Here is a 19,057-nt window from a genome sequence, read left to right on the forward strand (position 1 = left end):
AAGGAACCTTTTAGAAGAAAGCAGAGAGAACTGTGCAGAATGAAAGGACATTTCCTGTTGAGAAAATGTAAATGTTTGAAAAAAGTTTAGGGCCGGTCGCAGTGGCTCACGCCTGTAATCCCAGCACTTTGGGAGGCCGAGGTGGGCGGATCATGAGGTCAGGAGATTAAGACCATCCTGGCTAACACGGTGAAACCCCATCTCTACTAAAAATACAAAAAAAAATTAGCCAGGTGTGGTGGCGGGCACCTGTAGTCCCAGCTACTCGGGAGGCTGAGGCAGGAGAATGGTGTGAATCCGGGAGGTGGAGCTTGCAGTGAGCCGAGATCACGCCATTGCACTCCAGCCTGGGTGACAGAGTGAGACTCCGTCTCAAAAAAAAAAAAAAAAAAAAGAAAAGAAAAAAGTTTAAATGAGCCCTTTAAAATGTTTTTATTTTTAGTAGAGACAGAGGTCTCCCTGTGTTGCCCAGGCTGATCTTGAACTTCTGAACTCAAGCAATCCTCATGCCTTGGCCCCCCAAAGTGTTGGGACTACAAGCTTGAGCCACCTTGCCTGGCCAAATGAGTCTATTTAATAAGAATGGCTATTCATACTAAAAATTGTACAATATTAAAAATAATTCCCAGTTTCTTTGGCTTTATCTTGGAGTTGCCATTTGAAAAAAAAATCACAAAAATTAAAAAAAAAAAAACTTGTAGAACATGTAGAAGAAAATCTTCAGAACCTAAGGCTAGGTGAAGAATTCTTAGGCATGACATCAAAGCCATTATTATTATTTCTTCTTTTCTTTTTCTTTTTCTTTTTTTTTTTTTTTGAGACGGAGTCTTCCTCTGTTGCCAGGCTGTAGTGCAGTGCTGTGATCTCAGCTTACTGCAACCTCCACCTCCAGGGCTCAAACAACTCTCCTGCCTCAGCCTTCCAGCAAGCTGGGACTACAGGCATGTGCCACCACGCTTGGCTAGTTTTTTTGTATTTTTAGTAGAGATGGAGTTTTAGCATGTTGGCCAGGCTGGTCTCGAACTCCTGACCTCAAGTGATCTACCTGCCTTGGCCTCCCAAAATGCTGGGATTACAGGAGTGAGCCACTGTGCCTGGCCCCAAAGCCATTATTCTTAAAATTAAAAAATGATAAATCAGACTTGATCAAAATTTGAAACTTGCTCTGCAAAGACCCTTTTAAGGGGATGAAAAGACAAATTACAGATTGGGAGAAAATGTTTGCAAATCACATATCAAATAATATGCTTCTAAATAATTCATCAGTCAAAAAGGACATTTTCTCAAGAGAAATGAAGATATATTTTGCTCAATAAATTTAAAGAAATCAAAATCATACAAAGCATCTTCTTTGACCACAATAGAATAAAACTAGAAATAAATAACAGAAAGAGAACTGGAATATTCACAAATATGCAGAAATTAAACAACATACACTTAACTAGCGGGACAAAGAAGAAATCACAAGGGAAATTAGAAAATACTTAGAGACAAATAAAAGATACAACATGCCAAAACTTAGGGGATGCAGCAAAAACAGTTCTCAAAGGATAATTTATAGCTACATGGCTACAAAAGAGAAAAAGAGAGAGGCCTGGTGCCGTGGCTCATGCCTGTAATCCCAGCACTTTGGGAGGCTGAGGCAGGTGGATCACGAGGTTAGGAGTTCAAGACCAGCCTGGCCAACATGGTGAAACCCCGTCTGCTAAAAAGACAAAAAAAAAAAAAAAAAATAGCCCGACGTGATGGTGGGCACCTGTAATCTCAGCTACTCAGGAGGCTGAGGCAGGAGAATCGCTTGAACCCAGGAGGCAGAGGTTGCAGTGAGCCAAGATCATGCCACTGCACTCCAGCCTGGGTGACAGAGCGAGACTCCATTTCAAAAAAAAAAAAAAAAAGAGAGAGAGAGATCTCAAATCATTATCCCAACTCTACCCTTTAAGGAACTAGTGAAAGAAGAACAAATCAAACCGAAAACTAGCAGAAGGGAGGAAATTACCAAGATCAGAAAAGAGAAAATCAATGAAACTAAAAGTTAGTTCTTTGAAAAGATTAATAAAATTGACGAATCCTTAGCTAAACTAAAACAAAAAGAAGATGAAAATAACTTAAATCAGAAATGAAAGTGGGGACCTTACTATCTACCTTATAGAAATAAAAAGGACTATGAGAGAAAACTATGAACAATTGTTTGCCAACCAATTAGGTAACCTAGAGGATATGGACAAATTCCCAGGCACACAAAATTTACCTAATTCACTCAATGAGAAATAGAAAATCTGAACATACCTACAACAAGTAAAGAAATTGAATTAATAATCAAAACTCCTCCAAACAAGAAAAGTCCAGGCCTAATAGTTTTACAGTAAATTCTACCAAACATTTTTTTCTTTCTTGGAGACTTTTATTTATTGTATTTATTATTTTTTTTATTATATTTTAAGTCCTGGGGTACAGTGCAGAATGTGCAGTTTTGTTACATAGGTATACACGTGCCATGCTGGTTTGCTGCACCCATCAACCCGCCACCTACATTAGGTATTTCTCCTAATGGTATCCCTTCCCTAGCCCCCACCACCTGACAGGCCCTGGTGGGTGATGTTCACTTCCCTGCGTCAATGTGTTCTCATTGTTCAACTCCCACTTATGAGTGAGAACATGCGGTGTTTTCTACCAAACATTTAAAAATAAATTACCACCAATCATTCTCAAACTCTTCCAAATATAGGAGAGGAGGAAACACTTCCCAACTCATTTTAAGAAACCAGCATTACTCCGATACTAAAGCCAGATAAAGACACAAGAAACGAAAACTACAAGCCAATATACCTTAAGAATCCAGAGGCTAGCCGGGCACAGTGGCTCATGCCTATAATTCTAGCACTTTGGGAGGCTGAGGCAGTTAGATCACTTGAGCCCAGGAATACGAGACCAGCCTGGCCAACATGGTGAAACCTAGTCTCTACCAAAAATACAAAAAAATAGCCAGGCATGGTGGTGTGCGCCTGTAGTCCCGGCTACTCGGGAGGCTGAGGTGGGAGGATCACTTGAGCCCATGCCACCACACTCCAGCCTGGGCAACAGAGCAAGACCCTGTCTAAGATAATAATAATAATAATAATAATAATAATAATAATAATAATAATAAAAAGCAATACAGAAAGTTACATGGATGTAAAAACCTTAACCAATTTAAAGCTCAGTTTTCCTGAGTAACTGAAACCTAATAAAGACAACACAGGAAATTGTCTTGGTGAAACATAAATTCTTTGTTTTTTTTTTTTAAGGCCAGTTACCAAAAAGATTAAGAAAAACTTCCTGTACTGTGATTGCTTCTCTTTATAGGAAGGCTGTTTAGATAACCTGAAAGTTACACCTGATGAAAAGAGTAATAAAATTTAATCAGACATAAGAAGAATGTGTCCAAGGTTATGAGGGTACACTGTATTATAGAAGAAAGTAGGCCGGGTATGGTGGCTCATGCCTGTAATCCCAGCACTTTGGGAGGCTGAGGCAGGAGGGTAACGAGGTCAGGAGATTGAGACCATCCCGGCCAACATGGTGAAATCCCGTCTCTACTAAAATACAAAAAAATTATCTGGGCGTGGTGGTACATGCCTGTAGTCCCAGCTACTTGGGAGGCTAAGACAGGGGAATCGCTTGAAACCGGAAGGCGGAGGTTGCGGTCAGCCGAGATCACACCGCTGCACTCCAGCCTGGGCGACAGAGCAAGACTCCATCTCAAAAAAAAAAAAAAAAAAAGGAAGAAAGTAAACAAACAAGAAAACTTGTACCTTCATAAGGGGAATAGGTGATTCTTAGCAACAGGATGGGAAGTTTTCTGGCAAAAATTCAGACACATCAAGAGTAGCCAAGAGTACAGAATCAAGTTATAGTGAAACAAAGCGTTGTTCTTCTAGGCCTTTAAGATAAACATTTCAGTGTCAGGCTATAAGGGCAGAGTTAGACTGGAGAAACAAAAGTTATAAGAGTTGATGAAAAGGTTGAAGGAAAGAGTCACTATCCCAGTCAAGGTCTCGCTCTATTGCCCAGGCTGGAGTGCTGTGGTGTGATCATAGCTCACTGCAACCTCAAACTCCTGGGCTCAAGTGATCCTCTTGCCTCAGCCTCCGAAGCAGCTAAGACTACAGGTGGTGTACCACTACACCTGGCTAATTTTTAAATTTTTTCATAGAGAAAGGGTCTTGCTATGTTGTCCAGGCTGGTCTTGAACTGGCTTCAAGAAGTCCTCCTGGCTCGCATTTCATAATTTTTAAAAACATGTTTTTCCATAATAAAATTTTTGGATGTATTAATAGACCCAATAAATGTAATCTTTTACAAAATGTAAGCATCAAAGAACACACATGTATTTATATTCAGTAATTTTGTTCATTAAAAAATAATATTTTTCATATGGTTCATAAAAAATAATGTGTTCTTGTATTTCATTAAAAAATACCATTTTTTAATGAAACAAATTGACCCAGACATTTAACGAATATCTATTATTTTATTTAACCTAACGTAACTTCAAAATTTCAAATTACATGAAAAGTTCATTTATAGACATTTATCCTATTACATTTACCTAAGTTATTTATGTTTTTTTTTTCAAGACCTCACTCTGTCATCCAGGTTGAAGCGCATTGGCGCAACCTCGGCTCACTGCAACCTCCGCCTTCCTGGTTCAAGCGATTCTCCCGCCTCAGCCTCCCGAGTAGCTGGGACTACAGGCATGCACCACCATGCCTGGCTACTTTTCATATTTTTAGTAGAGATGGGGTTTCACCATATTGGCCAGGCTGGTCTCGAACTCCTGACTTCGCGATCTGCCCGCCTTGGCCTCCCCAAGTGCTGGGATTACAGGCGTGAGCCACCATGCCTGGCTAGTCTTTGGAATTTTACCTGTGGGATTTTTTTGAGGCCTGAATTGAAGATACATTTCTCCATAAAACAATTTTAATTGCTTCCTCTGAGAGCCTTGTGGCTCCACCAACCGGGCTATTTTACATTACAATTTTGGCTTGAGGTGTTTCAGATCACCCGGTTTGCACGAATTCAGGCTTCAGACCTCAATGAGGACTCTCCTTGTGGCTCTGCATCCTCAGCCTTTACCCACTCCACGCAGGAGATTTCACTTGCAGTGCCCTGGGGAGGTGGGTTTCCTCTTGGTTCACTCTTACATTGAGGATATGACCCTTTGGGGTCTGTAGCGAACACATCTGTTCCTCCTCATCATGCCCCCTCTGTCTGCCTCTGGTCTTAGCCTCAATTGCGGTGGAAGGTTCTGTGTGAACTCTGTCTCAGCTTTCATTTCAGCCACAGTTCCAGTGGCTAGCTCCTGCCTAACAAGCTCATACTCAACTTGTACTGATAGAATCCCACTACAAATGCATACCTCTATCTTCCTGCTTTTGTCCAAGAACTTTTGCCAAAGCCAGCATCTGCTTGGCTTGCATGGCAGGGAAGTCCCTAAGTGAGGGTGAATCGATGTCCCTGAAGACAGTCCTCACCCATAGGAGTGGAAGCTGGTGATAAATGCTCCAGCCTCCTGTCCTATTGGACAATTCCGATACATTTTCTCTGTGCTTCTCAAGATGCCCTTACAGAATCTGTAGGAGAACCTCACATACTCAACCTTACACTGCTCCTCCAACTTCTCCCTTTCTAGACCTCCCTGGTTCTCCCTCTTTATTTCTGCAATCACCTCCCAAATAGACTGCCTGCATCCATGTGCTTGTTTTAGGTTTTGATTTTTGTTTGTTTGTTTGTTTTTTTGAGACAGAAGTTTGTTCTTGCTGCCCAGGCTGGAGTGCAGTGGTGCGATCTCAGCTCACCACAACCTCCGCCTCCTGGGTTCAAGAGATTCTCCTGCCTCAGCCTCCCAAGTAGCTGGGATTACAGGCATCTGCCACCATGCCCGGCTAATTTTGTATTTTTAGTAGAGACAGGGTTTCTCCATGTTGGTCAGGCTGGTTTCAAACTCCCAACCTCAGGTGATCTGCCTGTCTCGGCCTCCCAAAGTGCTAGGATTACAGGCAAGAGCCACCACGCCTGTAATCCCATTTTTAGGGAACCTAAAAGAAGATATAACCCCACTGCTTTTGCCAGAACAAAAATTTTTTTCTTCTTTTAAATTTCTTCCTCTCCGCTATAGGTGTCTGAGATGGGACAGACACTTATGAGATGAGAGTCCTGGAATTTTCCAAATTTTACATTCATCTTGTGGCATTCTTTATAGATAACATTTATTCATTGGAGCCTGGTGTGGTCTTTGGGCAAAACACCTAACTGTAAAGAAAACTCCAGTTGAAATTTTGCAACCATTATGGCTTTTTTGAAAGTTAGAACTATTCATATACATATTTCCAACTTCCTCTCAAAAATGGCAGATGAGTCAAGAATGTAAGTCAACAGAACGGGTAAATTGGGAAAGGCTAGAATTTTGAAATCACAGATACCTGCTTCCAAAACAGTCCCCGCGAGGGCAGTAATAATGGAGTAGGGCTGCATGCTGCCACCAGAGGGCAGCAGAGGCCGGAACAGGTGGAGAGGCAAGGCCCAGTTATTGTTACCGTCTGAGATCTGATGGAGACAAGACAAGCATTTATTGGGCTCTGTTACAAGTTGGTCATTGTGCTGGGCACAATAAAAAATCACACAAAGTTCAAAGGCAGAGATCAGAGGTCAGAGCCAATGGGGGAGTGGAACAGAGCAGAATTAAGAGGGCTGTTCTTCAGATCAACTAAGGAACTCTCAAAGACAGCATGTCTGGAAATACAAACACAATACCAGAAATAAATATGATGGCTATTTTTTGGTCTGTTCTTGACCATGGAAGCTGGGTCATCCCTGGAGAATCAGGTGAGGCAAATTTGGAGGGCCACTGAGGGTCAGTCAATCTGCAGATTTACTTTATGCTGATCAGAATTTAAATGGCCGTCTTGGCTGGGTGTTGTGGCTCATGCCTGTAATCCCAGCACTATGGGAGGCTGAGCTGGGGGGATTGCTTGAGCCCAGGAGTTCGAGATCAGTCTGAGTAACATAGAGAGACCCTGTCTCTACTTAGAAAAATTAAAAAATTAGCTGGGCACGATGGCACATGCCTGCGGTCCCAGCTGTTTGGGAGGCTGATGTAGGAGGATCTCTTGAGTCTGGGAGGTCAAGACTGCAGTAAGCTATGATCACGCCACTGCACCCTAGCGTGGGCAACAGAGTGAGAACCTCTCTCTATAAATAAATCAATAGCTACCTCCCTGAGCAAACATAAAACTTTTTTGGTTTAGTGTCTCTCCCACTACAGGAATAAACACAATCCCACGTCACAGGTCTAGGCTTTTCCCATCAGGCCAGATGTGTTGGCATTTTGATAATATCCTGTGCTTGCTCTAACATCTAATCTTTGACTCTTACACTTGATGGCAAAATCCTCCAGCTCCCCTAGATGCTCACTGAGGTGGGGGCTGCTCCGTGAGCACTAACTGCTTGGGGACTGCAGGCCTCGTGGCCTTCCTGTATTTTGCCCTGCTGTGAAAATGCAGGCAATATGGCCGGGTGCGGTGGCTCACGCCTGTAATCCCAGCACTTTGGGAGGCTGAGGTGGGAGGATTGCCTGAGGACAGGAGTTTGAGACCAGCCTGTGCAACATGGTGAAACTCCATCTCTACTAAAAATACAAAAATTATCAGGTGTGATGGCGCGCACCTGTAGTCCCAGTTACTTGGGAGGCTGAGGTGGGAGAATGGCACGAACCCGGGAGGTGGAGGTTGCAGTGAGCCGAGATCACACCACTGCACTCCAGCCTGGGCGACAGAGCGAGACTCCGTCTAAAAAAAAAAAGAAAGAAAGAAAATGCAGGCAATTACTTCTGCACTCTCAAGTCCCTGTGAGGTGGGACTTGCTCTCTCTCCAAAATGCCTTGTGGATACTCCCAACCCCACTGGACAGTTATAGCGGTGCAATGGGGAGCTCTGGGAGAATCTGTCAGATTTTCACCAGTTGGACTTTTCATTAATAGGTGGGCTTGGTTTCGTGTTGTCACTTTTTTTCTAAATCTTCTCATTATCATGCTATAAACTCACTTATTTTTTGTCCTTTCTTATTAGTTTTGTTTTACTTCCTTTTTTTTTTTTTTTTTTTTTTTGAGACAGGGTCTCACTCTGTTGCCCAGGCTGGAATGCAGTGGTGTGATCACGGCTCACTGCAGCCGCAAACTCCTGGGCTCAAGTGATCCTCCCACCTCAGCCTCCCAAGTAGCTGGGACTACAGGTGTGCACCACCACACTCAGGTAATTTTCTTTATTTTTTGTGGAGATAGGGTCTCACTATGTTGCCCAGGCTGGTCTCAAATTCCTGACCTAAAGCGATCTGGCTGCCTTCGCCTCCTAAAGTGTTGGGATTATAGGCATAAGCCTCCATGTCCAGTCTGTTTCACTGTTTGTTTGTTTGTTTTGTTTTGTTTTGTTTTGAGATGGAGTCTTGCTCTGTTGCCCAGGCTGGAGTGCAGTGGCACAATCTCAGTTCACTGCAGCCTCCACCTCCCAGGTTCAAGCAATTCTCCTGTCTCAGCCTCCTGAGTAGCTGGGATTACAGGTGCATGCCACCACGCCCCCCAGCGAATTTTTGTATTTTTAGTAGAGATGGGGTTTCACCATGTTGGGCAGGCTGGTCTCGAACTGCTGACCTCAAGTGATCTGCCTGCCTCGGCCTCCCAAATGCTAGGATTACAGGTGTGAGCCACTGCGCCTGGCCTGTTTCACTCTTCTTAAAGAAAATTTTCAATTTTTTTTTTTTTTTTTTGCTAAATCTTGCTCACCTTAGGCTTTTTCTCCTGCTGTGGCCATGTGTGTTTACACTTGCGGAGCTCCTGCGTTCTTCCTCTGCCTCCCTCCCCCTGGGAGTGATGGTCTAGGGTGAGCTGCTCAGCTCCATCAGTAAATGAAGGTTATGAGTTCTGCTGCTTGGACGGGCTGGGTTCCGGTGACAGGCTTCAGGGACTCGAGTGATGGGTGGCTCTGACGGGTCCTACTTATCTTCAGGCTGGGAGCTTCAGGCATAAAGCTGCCCCTATGACTGCCAGAGCAGGGAGACACAGCAGAGTTCGGGGCTCCCTCCGAGGCTCCCCAGCATCAGCTTGCTTCCGCTTCCGTGTCCTCAGACAGGTGAGTCCAGGGCTGACCCCCTTGAGCCTACTGAACTAGACCCTGAGTGCGAGGCCCTGGAGCTGCACTTCAACAGCTTTCTAGGTGGTTCTGATAGGGCAGCAGAGAAAGACAAGCAACAGTTTCACCGAGACTGAGCTGCTTGAGGTTCTAGTTCCCACTATGGGCATTTGTTGCTGGAGCCTTTCTCCCTCTGTTTTAGGAAAGTCGACTGGAAGCTCAGTTGGGGTTAGATAAACTCCAGAAGAGATCCCTCCCCATTGGTGGATCAAAGTGGTTTGTGGGCACAGTGCATCCCAGGTGCAGGCAATAAGAGGAGATGCTGTCTGCAGAGAATTTAGAAACAGAATAAAGCTGAGTGAGAGAATAAGAGTCAGCTTTCTCCTTTTGTTTTGTTTTGTTTTCTTTTGTCTTGTTTTCTTTTATTTTTAGAGATGGAGTTTTGCTATTTTGGGCAGGTTCGTCTTGAACACCTGGCCTCAAGCGATCCTCCCACCTTGGCCTCCCAAAATGTTGGGATTACAGGCATGCACCATCGTGCCCAGCTGAGAGTTGGTCAGTTTTTAATCATCACCATGCCCCAGCAATTCTACCCACCCTGGTCACGGCTAGAATCTCCCTCCCTGGGGACCAATCCTCTGCCCCTCTACCCCTCCCCACACCACTGCCCCTTCCCAACCACGAGGGAGTCTGATGAACAACTCATTTTTGTTGGTTTCTTTTCAGTGTTTTATTTTTCAAAATATACAATTTAAGTTTTTATTTCACAACCGTAGTTTTGTATATTTATTCCAAAATCTTTAAATAGCTCCGCAGCAAACAGTACAAATCACAAGGTCCGTCAAACTGCTTCTCTTTAGCCTTTACACTCGGCGAGTTTTTTAAGTTTCAAGTAGTAATGGTTTGTGGGTAAGAAAGGAACCAAAAACAGGAGGAAACAACATTTTTTACATAAGCTCAACATGTAGGATTAGAAAGGGCCGTCTGACCAGCTCCTTGGTCTGGGACCAGACTAAGAACATGTATCTGGTTTATAAATAAGACCGTCCTGGGAGCAGTGAGGGTTTTGGTTACAAGGAGGAAGGGGCAGGAACCTCATCTGCGGAGGCTGGGAGGCAGGGGGAGGTGAGGCACTGAGAGGTGGCTCCTTCTGGGAGGGCCCAAGTGGGGGCTGAGCGGGGTGGAGGCCAAGAATGGCCAGGGATGGGGTGGGGCTGCCACCGGTGGAGAAGCCTCCTCAGCCTCCCTTGGGGAGAAGGGCTGTGATTCTGGAGGCAGGGGAGGGATGGCGAGAAAAGCTGCCAGGTCCTAAAGCAAGCAGCTGGGACTCCTGCCAGCCACCCTGGGCCCAACGACGCAGGCAGCTGGCAGGGCCAGAGGGGCTGCCCCAGGGTCTGGGATGGACTGTGGGAGGCATCACGCTGTCTCTTCTTGCGAGAGCTCTTTGTCCACCTCAGAGCCACCAAAGCCTCCCCAGAAGGGACAGCAGGGAGGACAGGGACCACAGGTCCCACAGACCCACTTCTGACTGTGAATGCGGAGCTGTGCCGTGCAGGCAGCTCCTAGGCAGCCCACGAGGCTAAGGCACAAGGGTGACACAGGTGGCCACGAGGGGTCAGTTTTCTTCATTTCCCCTTGCGGCTGCTACCTGTGGCCAGGTCCTGAAGCAGTCCTGTGGGCTGAGCTCTAGGCAGGGACGCTCCAGGAAGAAGTGGGTCACCAAGGGCCACCTGGCCACCAAGTGGATGTGACCCTCCTACCAGGGGTCAGGAGGGCGGTCCTGCCTCAGGGCCCCCTCAGCACCTTCCACTAGGCTGCAGGGCCGGACACAGCCCATCCTGCCTGGCCAAGCCAACCTTCTTAATGGGGTCTGGATGGCGGGTGGGGGTCGGGAAGGGGCCAGGGCCGGGCTGAGGGCAAGACGGAGGGGGTGGGAGTTGTCACTGCGTCTTCAGGTGGGGTTTCTCTGGAGTGAGGGTGTGGAAACAGTAATCCCACAATTTAGTGCTGATACCAAATCCTAGAGAGGGAGACAAACGGGGAGAAGATGAGGCATTGAAGGAGCAGGCGTGCGCTGGCTTGGGAAGGGTGCCAGGGTAGGGATAAGAGGTGGAGACAATGTCAATATCTGTCCCCTTGGCCTTCCCAACTCCCGAGGCCATCCTGGCAGAAGTCAAGGGTGGGGAACCTGTGTCTTTTATTGTCCCCAGCATGAAGCTGGAATAAACCCTAATTCCTTATCTGGCCTTCGTTTCTAGGCTACGTGGCCCCCTCCCACCCCCCACCTCCATCTCCTTCCCCTTCCTTGGGGCCCAAGTTCATTCCTGCCTCAGGGCTTTGCACCAGTCGCTCTTGGGACGCCAGATGCTGGTTTCTCTTCATTAGGGTCTTAGCTCTAATGGCACCTCTGCAATGACACCTGGACCATTTAATCTCTTTGCTGTCCAACTAGCCCTTAGCCACACATGGCTACTGAGCACTAGAAATGTGGCTAGAGCTCCAGAGAAATTGAATTTCTAACTTCATTTAATTCTGATGAATTAACATGTCAATGTAAAAACTGATGCTTGATTCAGTTACTGGAATTTTTTTTTTTTTTGAGATGGAGTTTCGTTCTTGTTGCTCAGGCTGGAGTGCACTGGTGTGATCTTGGCTTACTGCAAGCTCCGCCTCCTGGGTCCAAGAGATTCTCCTTCCTCAGCCTCCTGAGTAGCTGGGATTACAGGCGCGCACCACCATATCCAGCTAATTTTTTGTGTTTTTAGTAGAGAGGGGGTTTCAACATGTTGGCCAGGCTGGTCTTGAACTCCTGACCTCAGGTGATCTGCCCGTCTCGGCCTCCTCAAGTGTGTTACCGGAAAATGTTTAAGCATGTTTGGAGCAACTTACCTATGTGAACTACTGTTTGCAAATTTTATAAAATCTAGATATGGATCTAGTATTTCTAATGAAACTTTAGTATCTGAATTGAGATGTGCTGTAAGTACAAAATACACCTTAGATTTCAAAGACTTAGTATAAGAGTTGCTAATTATTTTTTTTTAAAGAGACTTTACAAAAAGGGTCTCACTCTGTCACCCAGGCTGGGGTGCAGTGGCATGATCATAGCTCATTGCTGCCTCAAACTCCTGGGCTCAAATGATCCTCTTGCCTCAGCCTTCTAGGTAGCTGAGATTACAGGTGCATATCACCACACATGGATAATTAAAACTTTTTTATGTAGAGACAAGGTCTTGCTATGTTTCCCAGACTGGTCTGGAACTCCTGTCTTCAAGCAATCCCCTGCCTCCGCCTCCTATAGTGCTGGGATTATAGGCCTGAGCCACTGCGCTCAGCCATTAATGATTTTTTAATGTTGATTACATGTTGAAATAATAATTTGCTTATGTTAGGTTAAGTAAATGTTATTAAAATTCTTTTCATCTGTTTATTTTCATGTCTTAGTGTGGCCACTAGAAAATTTAAAATCACATATGTGGCCCACATAATATGTCAGTGGAAATCGCTGGACCCTCCCCCACCTATGTGATATTCCATCACCTTGCTTTATTTTCTTCTTCTTCTTCCTTTTTTTTTTTTTATAGACAGAGCCTTGCTCTGTCGCCCAGGCTGGAATGCAGTGGTGCAATCTTAGCTCACTGTAGCTTCTGCCTCCTGGATTCAAGCTATTCTCATGCCTCAGCCTTCCAAGTAGCTGAGATTATAGGTGGGCACAACCACACCCCGCTAATTTTTGTATTTCTAGTGGAGACAGGTTTCACCATGTTGGCCAGGCTGGTCCCAGACTCCTGACCTCAAGTGATCTACCTGCCTCGGCTTCCCAATCCCCTCGGCTGGGATTACAGGTGTGAGCCACCACACCCAGCCCCTTTATTTTCTTTATGGCATTTATCACAGTTTGAAATCTTTGCCATTTATTGATGTCCTTGCCTGTCTCTGCACAGCTGTCTGCACCAGGGAAGAGAGTAGAGGGAACCCTCTGTATATGCCCAGTACATGGAACAGTGCCTTGCCGTTCCCAGGAGCTCGATGGTAGTTGGCAAATAAATCAATGAACACACATAGGGGGCTGGGAAGCCCAGGCCCGTCCTCACCTGACTTCTGATGTGCAAAGTGGTGCTTGACGTGGTGGGCCTTCAGGCTGTACAGGTAGGAGCCCTTGTGCGGCGAGCCAAAGTGCAGGTAGTAATGGGTCATGTCGTAGAGGACGTAGCCCAGGAGGCCCCCCGCAAACACAGTGCCCCCCACTGCCTCGGGCAGGATGAGCTGCATGCACAAGTAGAAGACGCCGATCACCAGGGAGGCTGGCACAGGGGGGAAGACCAGGCGGGAGCCGTCGAAGGGTGCCTGCAGATGGAGAGGCTTGGGCATCAGGAGGCAGCCAGGGGCCCCGGCAGCTGGCCAAGCCCTGGCCACTCCCTGCAGAGGACAGGGGCACAGCGGCCCAGACATTCCACTGCGTAGGCTTGGCACCTTTGGTGGCTTTGGGGAGGGCGGGCCACCACATCTGGAAGATCTGGAGAGACTGTCTTACTCCCCATTTGTGAGCCAGGAAGGGACCTGGCAGATTGCAGAGGAACATGGGATGGGCGGGATGGGCAGGATGGGCAGGATGGGTGGGGTGTGCTGGTGGCTCAGAGCCCATCTTATAGAGGCCACTGTGACTCTGGAATTTGTCAGGTGCTAGACAGGTATCCCATCCCTAAATGCCGTGCCCCTGGCTAGAGGGGCATTCTGGAGACAGGGCACCTAGACTGAGGCCTGATGTTGTCTGGGAGAGCAAGGTACTGAGGGCGGCTGAGGTTAATGCAGCCTCTGTGGTGGGATGACCCGGAAGTGTCACTAGAGGTGTCCTCCCCACCCCCATGTCCAAACAGGAGGCCTTTTTTGTTCCAAGGGGGTGTCGCCACAGTGAACCAGAGAACACCGCTTCACTGTGGCCCTCGAGCTTCAGAAGCCAAGGGCCTGGCATAGAGGTGAGATCTTAGCTATGGCTTGGTGAGGATTCTGAGAAGAGAATCCTGCAGCCTCTCTGGGCTGGAGGAGAGAGAGAGAAAGCAGGTGACAGTGACACAGTGAGATGCTGGCGTGGGCCTCCCTCCCTTCAGACCAGGAACAACAGGACCAGTGGTGTGCTGGAAAACCAGCTCTCAGGAAAAGGAGGAAGGGAGAGAGCTGGGGAATGAGGGAGGGGGAAATAAAGGGAGGGAGGGAGAGCCCTGATTGGTAGTGTTTGCTAATTCCTGCAGTGTAAAAACTGCCCTGGCGCTTTCAAGCGCCGAGGTGGCGTCACTGGAGCAGAAACAGGAAAGGATGTGCATGGGTGCTCTTGTGAGCTGGTATGGGCCAGATCCAGGTCACAGCTGGATCAGGATCCTTAGATGGATAGGTTTGGGGATCTGAGAACACGTTCCTGATTGGAGCCCACGTGGCTACAGGCCATACGGTCTCCTCGGGTCCTCATGGTGTGGCAGCAGGGGACTGGACAGACTGGGGTGGAAGTGTCTCAGAAGAGGGAGCCTGAGACAGCCCCTGGGGCCCCAGAATGGCCTGAGCAGGTCCCCAGAAGGTTCTGGTGTCCCCTGTGGATGGGAAAGATAGCAGACAGGGCAGTGGATCTGAAAAGGCTTCACAAACAGGGCAAGGGACACAGAAGCAGATGCAGTGAGCTCTGGAGAGCAGAGGCCAGGTGAGGCTGGAGGACGCAGGCCAGGCCTGGGCTGCGCTACCTCTGAGAGCATACCTGAGAGACAGGTTGGCCCAGGACTGGGCACCCACCCTGATACTGGCCCCTAGGAAAGCCCCCTAGGATGCAGATCAACTCTGGGGAGAGCCGGGAGGACCACAGCCAACCAACCTGAGAACTCTCCCAGGTGGCCGATCAAACCCTGAATCGGCTCATCGAGATGAACCGGATTAAGTTGCTGCTGGGAAACCAAGGTGAAACCCACGTTCAGTATCAGCAACATCAGGGTCTAAACTGGTGTCCCGAAAGTATCATATCTGCCATATTTTCTCTGATTTACGCCCAGCAGAGAACAGAGTGTGGAGACGGGCTGGGGAACAGCCTGGGACGGGCCAAGGACAGCACAATGCAGGGACAGAGAAGCAGTGGGGGGTACAGGGGACGTAGCTTCCTTTGGGCAGACCTATCTTCTCGGGCCAGCTTCTGGGACTGTCGTGGAGTCCTTGAAGGGCCTCAGGGGAAGGGTGATTGAGAGCACAGACTCTGGAATCCCCAGAATGGGGTACGACATCCTGGCTGTGCCAAGTGTGACCTGGGGCAAGTTCCTTAGTCCTCCTAGGCCTCAGTCTCCTGCTCTGTGGAACGGGGAGAACCAGGGGACTGTTTCCAGCACAAGCTCCAGGAGGGCAAGGCTTTTTGTTGTTTTGTTCAATGATGTCTAGAACAGTGTCTCGCACACAGGAGGCACTCACTGGGCATTTGCTGAATGAATGAACGAATGAATGAGTTGTTTTGAAGATTAAAGGTGATGCGTAAACAAGGGTGCAGAGGGCCTGGGGTCAGCTTGACGCTGCACACCCACACTGTCCCCACCTGGCTTAGGTTCGGATGCCCAACCCAGTTGCCCCGTGAGTCACATCAAACGTCCTGTCCCTCCCAACCCACAGCCAGACTCCCAGGAGGCTCCGCAGCACCCGAAGCTGCCACTGGCTGCCGGGCCCTCTCGGGCTGCACATGCTAGGTCCGGGCTGGGACCCCGCCCCGCTCACCTTGTGGTGCTGGCCGTGCATGACGAAGTGCAGCATGATGAGGTAATAGCTGTCACTGGGGGGCTTCATGTGGAACAGGAAGCGGTGGATGAGGTACTCGATGAGGCTCCAGAGGAATGTCCCCAGCATGAAGAGCCCGGGGAACATGGACTTGGGCACTGCCACCGTGTACTCTGCAGGGTGGCAGGGAGAGCGAGGTGAGGACCGGTGCATAGCAGCCTGATAGCTCCAGGTGTCCCTGCCTCACCATCCCCATCAGCTCGGGAGCTGCTGCCCTCTGTTGGACAGCTACAGGGCCAGGCCACACTGCTGGGGTCCTTGAGTCAAAATGGGAAGGAGGCTGCAGGACTCTGGTCTGGGTCTGGGAAGTCCTTTACAGGAGTGATGGGCCACTGGCTGGAGGCCTGACATCCTCCTTACAGAGGCTGTGGGAGGAGTGGCTGTGGCTGGGGCTGGGCCTTTACCTGGAAGGCTGACCTTGCCCCAAGGACATTGGAGACGAGAAGGCGACACTCCTGAGCCAGGGCGTTGTTATTATTATCTTGAGACAAGGTATCTCTGTGTCGCCCAGGTTGGAAGACTGGAGTGCTGGAGTGCTGGAGGGCAGTGGTGTGATTACAGCTTACTGCAGCCTTCCCTTCCTGGGCTCAAGCGATCCTTCCACCTCAGCTTCTCAAGTAGCTGGGACCAAAGGCGCATGCCACCGCACCCAGCTAATTTTTAATTTATTTTTTATTTTTATTTTTTTTGTAGGACAAGATCTTGCTATGTTGCCCAGGCTGGTCTCAAACTCCCGGACTCAAGCAATTCTCTCGCCTTGGCCTCCCAAAGTGCTGAGATAACAGAAGGGAGCCACTGTGCCTGGCCTCCAGGGTGTTAATGACGGGAAGTGTGACCCACCAGGGACCATGGGGCAGGAAGGACAAGAAAAAACAAGCACCGAGATCTCAACAGACAAGACCTGAAATCATAGCACAGGAGGAAGATGTGAAAACACTGAAGATGATCAGCCTAGGTGGAGAGGAGAAGACTGGAGACGGGGCACCATCTTCAAGCACATGCTTCCCACCACCCTCCGGAGACAGCCTGCAGTCCTAGCGGCTTTCAGCTCTTTCCTCCACCTCATTCATTCTTTGACCTCATGGAGATTTCAGCTCTCATTCCTGTTTGCTCCATATTCATCCTCATCCTTTTTTTTCTTTTTTTCTTTTTTGTGAGATAGAGTCTTGCTCTGTTGCCTAGGCTGGAGTGCAGTGGTGTGATCTCAGCTCACTGCAACCTCCACCTCCCGGGTTCAAGTGATTCTCCTGCCTCAGCCTCCTGAGTAGCCGGGATTACAGGTGTGTGCCACCACACCTGGCTAATTTTTATATTTTTAGTAGAGATGGGGTTTCACCATATTATCCAGGCTGGTCATGAAATCCTGACCTCAAGTGATCTGCCCTCCTCAGCCTCCCAAAGTGCTGGGATTACAGATATGAGCCACCGTGCCCGGCCCATCCTCATCCTCTTATCTTTCTTTTCTCCACAAACCATAGCTTTGGCCATATCTTCTCTCTTCTTAACGGCTTTATCTAAATCTAATTCACATCCATATAATTCATCCAAATAAAATATATAATTCAGTGCTTTTTAGTATATTCCCAAAGTTGTTAAACCATCACCCCAGTCAATTTTACAACAGTTTTATCACTTCCCCCCAAGCCCCTGTACCCATTAGCAGCCACTCCCCATTTCTTCTCAGACCCTCCCAACCCTAGGAAGCTACAGGTCTACTTCCTCTTTGTTGGATTTGCCTATTCTGGACATTTCACATCAATTGGATCACATGACATATGGTCTTTTATGACCGGCTTCTCTTACCAAATATGTTCAACGTTCACCCATGTTGTAACATGTATTACAACTCTATTCCTTTTTAAGGCTGAATGATATTCAAACTTTATTCATCCATCCATCAGTTGAGGGACACCTGGGCTGTTTGTAGCTCTTGGCTATTGTGAATAGTGCTGCTATGCACATTCGTGTAGAGGTTTCAGTGTGAAAAGATGTTGTCCTTTCTCTTGGGTACAAGCCCAGGAGTGGTACTATTGGTTCATATCATAACTCTATGTTTAACCTTTTGAGGAATAGCCAGACTGTTTTCCAAAGCTAGCCATTCTCTCTCTCTTTTTTTTTTGTGAGGCAGAGTTTCGCTCTTGTCACCCAGGCTGGAGTGCAATGGGACGATCTCGGCTCACTGCAGCCTCCACCTCCCGGATTCAAGTGATTCTCCTGCCTCAGCCTCCCGGGTAGCTGGGATTATAGGCGTGCGCCACCATGCCCAACTAATTTTTGTATTTTTAGTAGAGACAGAGTTTCAACATGTTGGTCAGGCTGGTCTTGAGCTCCTGACCTCAAATGATCCATCCACCTTGGCCTCCCAAAGGGCTGGGATTGCAGGTGTGAGCCATCATGCTTGGCCTAGCCATTCTCTTTTAACCCTTACTCCATCTCCCTCACCTGCACCCATGAACCCTCACCCCGGGGTCAGCGCAGGAACCTGCCTTTGTACCCCATACCCAAGCTGCTGAGCATGGAGACTCACACAGCTGTGGGTCTGGCACCTTTAACCTCTGCAAGACCCTAGACACAGCCTGATGGATGATCCCTGTGCATCTTCAAGTTCAGCTCCCTCCCCACTGCCCTTGAACACGCTCTACTCCCCTTTACCGCCTCTCCTTCCACCCAGCTTCCTACTTCACAGAGAAGAGAGGCCCTGGGGTTGGGGAGGAACTATCCCCTCCACATACATCCCCCAACTTCCAAGCACACCACATTCTGCCGGTACCCTGGTGCATCCTCCTTGCTTCTCAGGGAAGAGGGGTGCACCGGCACGCGGGCGCTGGATGATCAGAGCAACAGTAACAGCAGATGTGTCCTGACCGATTCCTGTGTGCCAGGCACCGCCCAAGGGCCTTCCATGGATTACTTCCTATTTCATCTCACCACAGCCTTACAAGGGAAGCCCTGCATTGCCTGCATGATTGAGGACGTGGAGGCCCAAAGTCCATGACTTGCCAGGCTGCCCCTGCTCGGCAGTGCAAAGCCCTCAGCTGCCTCCTCCCACCCTCCCTCCCAAGGGACTCCTCTGGGCTCCTTCAGTCTCTCCTTTTCTC

At 48.2% G+C, this 19,057-nt stretch overlaps 1 protein-coding gene across 2 annotated transcripts in view; it reads right to left on the minus strand.

Moving 5' to 3' along the window:
* Nucleotides 1-9,869: 9,869 nt before the first annotated feature.
* Nucleotides 9,870-19,057, minus strand: part of FA2H (fatty acid 2-hydroxylase) — a 61,607-nt gene continuing 52,419 nt past the window's right edge. The window contains exons 5-7 of one of the 2 annotated variants that reach the window (XM_003829525.4): nt 15,900-16,072; nt 13,259-13,511; nt 9,870-11,184 (exon numbers count right to left, since the gene is read on the minus strand). In XM_003829525.4, the coding sequence (XP_003829573.1) occupies nt 11,105-11,184; nt 13,259-13,511; nt 15,900-16,072 (506 nt within the window). In that variant the 3' untranslated portion in view covers nt 9,870-11,104. The remainder of the gene's footprint in view (nt 11,185-13,258; nt 13,512-15,899; nt 16,073-19,057) is intronic. The other variant, XM_034940706.3, reaches the window with a different exon arrangement.

Source organism: Pan paniscus, chromosome 18 (assembly GCF_029289425.2).
Source record: "Pan paniscus chromosome 18, NHGRI_mPanPan1-v2.0_pri, whole genome shotgun sequence".
In the NCBI taxonomy this organism is placed as follows: domain Eukaryota; kingdom Metazoa; phylum Chordata; class Mammalia; order Primates; family Hominidae; genus Pan; species Pan paniscus.